Below are 9,938 nucleotides of genomic sequence, written 5' to 3'. Positions count from 1 at the left end.
GAATCTGGAAAATCTTGTGAAGATACCATTTGTGGTTCTTCTCCAGTGGTTATGAGACCCTGCTGTGAGCTGTTCAGCCCTCTGAAATTTGGACCACAGGGAAAAGCCATTAGATTCAAACACCTTGGGATACTTGAATTCTGGAACAGGTTCAGACAATTGAATACTTTACTCATAGTCCAAAAAAATGGCAGTGAGTTTTGAAAGACACTGGACAAGGGAAAGAAGAAAAAAAGAGATGAGATAAAAGAAGTAGGTTCTGGTGGATAGGGACATATTCATGTCCTCTCTGGACACAGAGAAGGTGCCAGAGGTTTAGAGGACCGTTAATGTGGTTCCAATAGATGTAGATTTAGACTACATAGACTTTGGTAAGGCTTTTGGCAAGGTCTTGCATGACAGACTGGTCCAAAAGCTAAGAGCACATGGAATCCAGGGCAATTCAGAAAATTGAATCCAACTTGGTTTATGCCAGGAGGTGACTGTCGAAGGTTGTTTTGTGACTACAAACCTGTTTCCAGTGATTCGCCACAGGGTTTGGTGGTGGGTCGCTTGCTAATTTTAGTGTATATTAATTATCTAGACATGATGTAGGAAATAAGAACTATGAAGAAAGCCTTATTGTAGTGCAATATGGTCAGGCTTGTCAGATGGGCAGAATAATGGCAAATGGAATTTAGTCCAGAAAACTGACAGGTGATGCATTTGGGCAGTACGAACGAGGCAACGGAATAGGTGATGAATTGGAGGAGCACAGGAAATACAGTTGGTCAGAGGAACCTTGGTGTGAATATCTAAAGTGGGCATCCAGAACTCTGACTGAAAGGGTGGGAAAGGCTGAAACACCATAACAATGAAGTAGTATTTAGATGATCACAGCAAGTGCCGTTGCATACAAGCCGAGGGCCAAGTGTTAGAAAATAGAACAAAAGTAGACAGGTGCTAGATTGCCAGTGCATACATGATGGATCAAAAGGCCTCTTTCCATGTTTTTAAAATGCTGTGGTGGTGTTGGCTGCTGCTATCTTGTAGTTGCCTCTACGCATGCACTGAATCAGGTCTGGATTGTGTATGGAGAAAGTGAGGGCTGCAGATGTTGGAGATGAGTAGAGAGTGTGGTGCTGGAAAAGCTCAGCAGGTCAGGCAGCATCTGAGGAGCAGGAGGATCGACCTCTCGGGCATCAACCCTTCATCAGGAATGACTGTGTATGGGCCCATACCAAAGATTGTTGAGCAGCCTAGCCCTTGAATAATGTTACGCTTTGCAGCCTGGAAAAATTCAGGAAGCCCACCCCCAAAACAGGAAGTCAAGATTTATATAGTACGGAAACAGACCCTGCAGGCTAACTAATCAATGCCGAACAGATATCGAAAACTGAACTAACTTGCCAGCATTTGGCCCATTCTAAACCCATTCCTGATGAAGGGCTCTTGCCTGAAACGTCAATTCTCCTGCTCCTCAAATGCTGCCAAACCTGCTGTGCTTTTCCAGCACCACACTCTCGACTCTGATCTCCAGCAACTGCAGTCCTCACTTTCTCCCATTCCAAACCCTTTCCAATCATGTACCCACCCAGATGCGTTCTAATTGTTATAAATTTACCAGCCTCCACCACTCCCTCTGATAACTCATTCCAAATTCACACTACCCTCTGCATGAAGATGTTGCCCCTCATGTCCCATTTAAATCTTTCCTCGCTCATTTATAACCTATACCCTTTAGTTTTGGATTCTCCTACCCTGGGAAAAAGATCTTACCCCAAACGTGCCCCTCATGATTTTATAAACCTCGATAAGGTCACCCCTCAGCCTCCAATGCTCCAGGGAAAAAAATGCCCCAGCCTATAGGTCAAACCCTCCAATCCTGGCAACATTGTTGTAAATCTTTTCTGAACCCGTTCAAATTTAACAATACTAAAAGTCGTTTCTGTGCCTTAACCAATGCACACCATTTAAACCCAGAATACATCCATTAAAGAACCGCAACACATTTTCTCAAAAACTCGGTTTCTGCAGTCTTACTGCTAAACAAAACTGCTCTATAACTTAATACTTACCTCTTACTTTAAAAATTGAATTAAGAGAAAGATGTCACTAAAACATTAAAAACAAACTCTCACTATTATAGGTTCACAAAATAACAAACGTCTTAAAATTAAACACTTAGCTGATCAGGCTCTGAAATCACTGATCACTGTCAGGTACTGTGTTTAATTCAGGTAACGAAGTCTCCCAAGGTTAGCTGCGAAAGTAGTGCTTTTTTCCTAGACCTCTCTCCAGAGATGTTTGTGATTTCAGTCCTGGAAATTCCAGAAAAATTGGTCACTCTGGATCTGTTAGAGGTATGCAAAATCATGATGGATTCTGGACAGATTCGATGGGGGGGGGGGGGGGGGGAGAAACTTTGTGTTCAAGCTAATTGGCAAATGCAATGGAGACATTCAAGGTGAAAAAACTTTCTCAAACAGCGAGTAGTTAGACCCGATTGCACGGTGCTGAGAGTGTACAGGAGTACTTCTTTTCATTAATTTACAGCCTTTAGCTGAGTAACGAGGATTAGATCGAGCCAGGTGGTAATATTGAAAAACAAAACTTTCCACTACACCTAACTACCAATCAAAAGGCTGGCTCACCAACCTTCTACTTCTGCTCCTCCTCGACTGACTGACTCACTCACTCAGCCTCTCCTCCCCCTTTCCTTTCTCCACTCCCCCTCTCCCTTTTTCCTCTTTCTCTCCTCGTCCTCTCACTGCCCCTCTCCCTCTGTACTGACCCAGTTGAGCGGGATTCCGACTTAGCGCGCCAAAAACCAAGCGCGCTTGCCTGTATCTGGGCCACACCATTGGTGCAGCAGAGGGGAGGACAATTAGCCGACGACCGGACTAGGCAAATTGGAATTAAAAATGTGAACTAGTCGGGATGAATTGAATCATTAGTAGAAGCACAGCTCGAAAATTCCCATTGTTCGATGAATGGCGACAGGAGCGGCTTTATTTCTGGGAGCTGTGTGTCTGTGCACCCCCCTCTTCCCCACGATTGGAACATTCCCATTGTCCCGCGGGGTTCCATGCAGGTTCGGCGTTCTATCCGGGATTCCTCAGGTGGCTGCGATTGAGCGGCGGTACCAACCAGGAGAAAGGTGAGTGTAGCAGCAGCTGCTGTATCATGGCTTCACTGACCACATCCAGATAGTGGGCTACTGCAATTGTTACACTTACTACTGCTCCAAGCTTTTTTTTTATTTTGCAGTTGTGTTGTGTAAACAATCTGGGACTGAGGGGGGTTTGGCGGGAAATGTGCACGTTTCCCCTGTTGAGCTGAAGAAAGCTCTCGGGTGTCTGGTTTTAAACGCTCGTTTTTAAACAGTTGTTCACCGGATTAAGCATACGCGTGGAAAATGCTTAGATAGCCTTTAAAAAGTGGTCATCATATTTTAAATATGATCAAGTTTGCTTTGAAATGCCTTTCCAACAGTGCAGAAAGATGACTGCTTCTTTCCACTTGGAGAAATGTGTTTGGTTTTTTTTTATTGATTCACTTTATCAATCTCAGGGAAATTGGGTTTGTTTTGGTCTTGCGCAGTCTGTTTCCTTGTTTATAAACACCGAAACGTTAACTTTGGTTTCTCTGCACAGCTGCAGCTAGACCCGCTGAGTTTTTCCAGCAATTTCTGTTTTAGTTTCCTTGTTTATGTTGTGCTTGTAAAATCGCAAGTTTTGACAACAAGAAACCGTGTGTAACAGAATGGTGGTAATTGATTTTATCTTCTGTTTTAACACTTTCTATTCTTCACATAATTTGCGTTTTTCGTGTTTATTTTGAAACTGGTAGTTTAGTCATTTTTAGGTAACATTAGATTACTTAGTGTGGAAACAGGTCCTTCGGCCCAACAAGTCCGAAGCGCAACCCACCCATACCCATACCCCTACATTTACCCCTTCACCTAACACTACGGGCAATTTACCATGGCCAACTCACCTAACCTGCACATTCTGTGGGAGGAAACCCACGCAGACACGGGAAGAACTTGCAAACTCCACACTCGCCTGAGGCGGGAATTGAACCCGGGTCTCTGACGCTGTGAGGCAGCATTGCTCACCACAGTGCTGCCCACAAACATGTTACACGTAGCAGGCACTTGCACGAATTATCAAATTATTTTGTGTTCAAAATTTTAGGAGACAGTTCATTTTCTGACTTTCCTCTTTTGCAGATGTCAAAATTGATTACAGATATCTTTAATACTCAGAGTGATGATGAAGAATTTCTGGGTTTTCCAGAGGAAGATTTTAGGAACAGAGATGACCATCTTAATTATGTAAGCAAACAAGAAAAACAGTAAATACTGCATAAATAACTTTTCAATGTAATCACTCTTGCGAACAATTGCACAAAAGTAATATGAGGCAGTAGGCTATGTTAATGTTCTGACTGCATGTTATACACTTTGTGTAAATGGTTGAGAACTTTTTCATATTATGTGAAATTGGAACGATTAAATAAGTTCACCAGAACCTGCCAAGTCACAACAAACTAATCATTCTTACTTGCTATAACCAGTAAAACTCTGCATGCTTGTCATAAGTTGATACTGGGATTTTCACAAATGCATGCATACTTCTGAAGAGCCCAAGGTTGGAAATAAGGGCCTGGTAGGTGCTCAGTGTGGCTACCTATGGTAAGTTAAAGGTCTGAAATATGAGTGGAGAAATGCAGAATTCACTGAAGATTACTTAATGATTTCAACACTGTGCTCCCCTGACTTCCAATTTGACAGCCCCTTTATTTAAAAAAAATCTCATTTTCAAATCCCTCTGATTGCATCCTTAATTTCTTCCCTTGCCCTACATTCCTGATTCTGTCAATAGTTGGTCCTTAGGCTGTGGAAATCTTTTCATTCCGTCTGTATTGCACTTTTTTGAGAGATGCTTTTTATAAAATGAGCCTGTGAATGAGTGGTTTGGTTACCTCTTCCTAATCCTGTCTTTATGAAAGCAGCGTATTTCTGTATTGGAAGTTTGGTATAAAACCAAAATTTTGAAAACGCTCAACATGTTAGCCAGCAGTTTGGGCGAGAAAACTAGAGTTAATGTTTCAAGTCCACGACTTTCCATCAGAAATCTCTCTTGATAGATGATCCTTGACTACCTCACAGAAAATACTGGGAGAAAATAGTCTGTGGAGCTTGTTGTGAAATGACATTTGGTAATATTTCTGAGGTTCACTGGAGTAATTTGCAATGTTAATGGTGCTATGCCAATGCAGTTTGTTTATAGGACTTTTGGGAATAGAGACTGAGTGAAAATTTTTGCTGGGATTTGTAGAATGATAAATGGGCAACATATAGTCATAGTAATAGATATGTACAGCATGGAAACAGACCCTTCAGTCCAACCCATCCATGCCGACCAGATATCCCGTCCCAATCTAGTCCCACCTCCAGCACCCAGCCCATATCCCTCCAAACCCTTCCTATTCATATACCCATCCAAATGCCTTTTAAATGTTGCAATTGTACCAGTCTCCACCACTTTCTCTGGCAGCTCATTCCATACACGTTACCACCCTCTACGTGAAAAAGTTACCCCTTAGGTCTCTTATATCTTTCCCCTCTCACTCTAAACCTATGCCCTATAGTTCTGGACTCCCCAATCCCTGGAAAAAGACTTTGTCTATTTATGCTATCCATGCCCCTCATAATTTTGTAAATCTCTATAAGGACACTCCAGGGAAATCAGCCTCTCCCTATAGTTCAAATCCTCCAACCCTGGCAACATCCTTGTAAATCTTTTTTGAAGCGTTTCAAGTTTTGCAACGTCTTTCCGATAGGAAGGATGCCAGAATTGCACGCAATATTCCAACAATGTCCTGTACAGCTGCAACATGACTTCCCAACTCCTGTACACAATACTCTGACCAATAAAGGAAAGTGTACCAAACGCTGCCTTCACTATCCTATCTACCTGCAACTCCACTTTCAAGGAGCTATGGACCTGCACTCCAAGGTCTCTGTTTAGCAAAACACTTCCTAGGACCTTACCATTACGTGTATAAGTCCTGCTAAGATTTGCTTTCCCAAAATGCAGCATCTTGCATTTATCTGAATTAAACTCCCATCTGCCACTTCTCAGCCTATTGGCCCAGCTGGTCAAGATCCTATTGTAATCTGAAGTAACCTTTTTCGCTATCCACTACACCTCCAATTTTGGTGTAATCTGCAGACTTACTAACTGTACCTCTTATGCTCACATCGAAATCATTTATGTAAATGACAAAAAGTAGAGGGCCCAGCACCATCCTTGTGGCACTCCACTGGTCACAGGTCTCCAGTCTGAAAAACAACCCTCCACCACCACCCACTGCCTTCTACCTTTGAGCCAGTTCTGTATCCAAATGGCTAGTTCTCCCTGTATTCTGAGATCTAACCTTGCTAACCAGTGTCCCATGGGGAACCTTGTTGAACGCCTTATTGAAGTTCATATAGATCACATCTACTGCTCTGCCCTCATCAACGCTCTTTATTAATTCTTCAAAAAACTCAATCAAGTGAGACATGATTTCCTGTGCACAAAGCCATGTTGACTATCCCGAATCAGTCCTTGCCTTTCCAAATGCATGCACATCCTGTCCCTCAGGATTTCCCCCAACAACTTGCTCACCACCGAGGTCAGGCTCACTGGTCTATAGTTCCCGGGCTTGTCCTTACCACCCTTCTTAAACAGTCGCACCACGTTAGCCAACCTCCAGTCTTCCGGCACTTCACCTGTGACTATTGATGATACAAATATCTCAGTAAGAGGCCCAGCAATCACTTCCCTAGCTTCCCACAGAGCTCTAGGATACACCTGGTCAGGTCCTGGGGATTTACCTACCTTTATGCGTTTCAAGACATCCAGCCCTTTGTTTTAAAAAATTCTCAAGGTCAGGTTCGTAGGAGAGTAGTCTGACACAGAACAAACGACCAAGAGGCGAGACTGCTAGAATATGGGCATTTTATTCCCCGCAGTGTCGCACAACGGGTCTGGCTTATATTCACTCTACATGTTACCGGAACTGGGAGCCGTCAGTTCTCGTAGAGCGGTTGCCAACAACCCACGCTCGGCGGTTAAACGTAACCCCGGAGCAGACTCACCGAACTGGAGACTTTTCCAGCTGATATACTCCCTTCCAGATATAAACATTCATGTGAACAGCAGAGCAAGGCTAAAAAACACATTCCATTTCTGGTTACATACAGATAAGAAGATTCACACGGGACTAAGCAACACCTCCATTCCGGTTAGATTCACACATGTATTGGGACATAATTTTTAACCGTTTCACCACATTCCACTGCTTGGAATTTTACACCACACCCTTCCTCCTCTGTAATATGGACATTTTGCAAGGTATCACCATCTATTTCCCTACGGTCTATATCTTCCATATCCTTTTCCATAATAAATACTGATGCAAAATACCCGTTTAGTGTCTCCCCTATCTCCTGCAGCTCCACACAAAGACCACCTTGCTAATTTTTGAGGGCCCCTATTCTCTCCCTAGTTACCCTTGTCCTTAATGTATTTATAAAAACTCTTTGGATTCTCCCTAATTTTATTTGCCAAAGTTATCTCATGTCCCCTTCTGCCCTCCTGACTTCTCTCTTAAGTATACTCCTACTGCCTTTATACTCTTCTAAGAATTCACTCGATCTATCCTGTCTATACCTGACATATGCTTCCTTCTTTTTCTTAACCAAACGCTCAATTTCTTTAGTCATCCAGCATTCCCTATACCTACCAGTCTTCCCTTTCACCCTAACAGGAATCTACTTTCTCTGGATTCTTGTTGTCTCATTTCTGAAGGCTTCCCATTGTCCAGCCGTCCCTTTATCTGCATACATCTGCCCCCAATCAGTTTTTGAAAGTTCTTGCCTAATACTGTCAAAATTGGCCTTCCTCCAAATTAGAACTTCAACTTTTAGATCTGGTCTATCCTTTTCCACCGTTATTTTAAATCTAATAGAATTATGTTCACTGGCCCAAAGTGCTCCCCCACTGACACCTCAGTCACCTGCCCTGCCTTATTTCCCAAGAGAAGGTCAAGTTTTGCACTTTCTCTAGTAGGCACATCCACATACTGATACTTGGATGAGGTTAAGTTTATGAAAGCTGGGAGGGAAGTCAGGAATTGTATCTGCTAGTAACAAAAATGAAGATGTGCTGAAGCAGGGATGGATGGACAATGTTACAGATGCAAGCAAAAAGACTTGGATGTGAGGTCATAAACTTGGCTTTTGCCTAATTGGATCACTGAGATTTATTTTAAGACAGTGGCTGGAATTGATGATGTGGGAGCAGAGTATGTTGCAGCACATGTCAGAGGCGGAGAGGTGACCTTACAGAGGTTTATAAAATCATGAGGGGCATGGATAGAATAATTGGACAAAGTATTTTCCCTGGGGTGGGGGAGTCCAGAACTAGAGGGCATAGCTTTAGGGTGAGAGGGGAAAGATACAAAACATACCTCGGGGGTAACTTTTTCGCGCAGATGGTGGTACGTGTATGGAATGAGCTGCCAGAGGAAGTGGTGGAGGCTAGTGCAACTGCAACATTTAAAAGGCATTTGGATGGGTATGTGAATAGGAAGGGTTTGGAGGGATATGGGCCAGGTGCTGGCGGATGGGACTAGATTGGGTTCGGATAGCTGGTCGGCATGGACGAGTTGGACCGAGGGGTCTGTTTCTGTGCTGTACATCTCTATGACTCTATATGTGCAGTACAACAAAAATTACATTTGCTTTGAGAATAATTCGAATCCACAGACTTGTGTTGGTAAAGGTACAGCAATTGAAATTTCATGTCTTTGATTTCACATTAAATTTGTGCAAAGTCTCATTGATTGAAAATTTCAGATCTTTTATCCAGCAATGACCTGGATTTTTCATTAGAGTCATAGTCATACAATCATAAAACACCTAAAACACCTTTCTCCTTATGTGCACTGGGAAAAAGTGAGGACTGTAGATGACTCCGGTCCTGTATCCCTGTATTTCCCCAACTAATCCATCTAGCTTACACATCCTTGGACATTACGGGCAATTTAACATGGCTAATTTGTAGTTTCCCAGGGGTTTGACAGGATTTTTCTCTACAACGTTTTTGTGCTAACCAACAGCGTCCTGTGGAACTGTCTGTTATCTAACTTTAGCTTGGAATTGAAGACACTTGCTTCAGGTTCTGGGAGTTTTGAGATTTACCCAGTGGGAGCTCAAATGGCTGGAATAATGTCCATAGAGTGTGGCATCTGATGTGCATGTTGGGTTTTACACCTGATGCCTGATCTCTAAATTCCTGATTTTTGGAGGCCAGAGGATGTGGACCCATATTATATTCTGTGAATGAGAACAGTGGTTAGAGGTGAAAGCGAGATAGTAGAGGAATGATAGCTGTTGAGCTACTCTAAAGAGATTGTAGAAGGAAGGGGGCTTGGATGGATTCTTCTGTAAATAATTGAAGTTTGCAGCACAGTTGGAGAGGACAGTTATATGTTCAAGGCTTTATTAATAGGAGCATAAAGGACAAGGAGGCTATCCTGAATATTTATAGAACGCTGGTTAGACTTCTGTTGGGGAATTGTTCCGTTCTGGGCAACACACTACAGGTAATCTGAATATGTTCGAGTGCAGAGGTACCTTAGAAGTATAGTTCCAGGAATGAGAATCTTCAGTTATGAAGATAGATTTTAGAAGTTGGGACTCTTTTTTTTTTTTCTTTGGAGAGGAGAAGGATAAGGGGAGATTTAATCAGTTTTCAAATTCAAAGTTTGGGTGAAGATTTGTAGCTCGGGTGCTTGTTATTTTGGTTCTGTTCGCCGAGCTGGAAATTTTTGTTGCAAACGTTTCGTCCCCTTTCTAGGTGACATCTTCAGTGCTTGGGAGCCTCCTGTGAAGCGCTTCT

At 42.8% G+C, this 9,938-nt stretch overlaps 1 protein-coding gene across 2 annotated transcripts in view; it reads left to right on the top strand.

Moving 5' to 3' along the window:
- Nucleotides 1-2,727: 2,727 nt before the first annotated feature.
- LOC122549782 (cell division cycle-associated 7-like protein) overlaps nt 2,728-9,938 on the top strand; it is a 27,489-nt gene continuing 20,278 nt past the window's right edge. Inside the window, exons 1-2 of one of the 2 annotated variants that reach the window (XM_043689808.1) lie at nt 2,728-3,139; nt 4,214-4,318. In XM_043689808.1, coding sequence (XP_043545743.1) covers nt 4,214-4,318 — 105 coding nt within the window. In that variant the 5' untranslated portion in view covers nt 2,728-3,139. Of the gene's footprint in view, nt 3,140-3,646; nt 3,751-4,213; nt 4,319-9,938 lie in introns of those variants that run through there. The other variant, XM_043689806.1, reaches the window with a different exon arrangement.

Source organism: Chiloscyllium plagiosum, chromosome 5, assembly GCF_004010195.1.
Source record: "Chiloscyllium plagiosum isolate BGI_BamShark_2017 chromosome 5, ASM401019v2, whole genome shotgun sequence".
Classification (NCBI taxonomy): domain Eukaryota; kingdom Metazoa; phylum Chordata; class Chondrichthyes; order Orectolobiformes; family Hemiscylliidae; genus Chiloscyllium; species Chiloscyllium plagiosum.
Note: the sequence above shows the minus strand (reverse complement) of the source record. Positions and strands in the feature narration are given on the sequence as shown.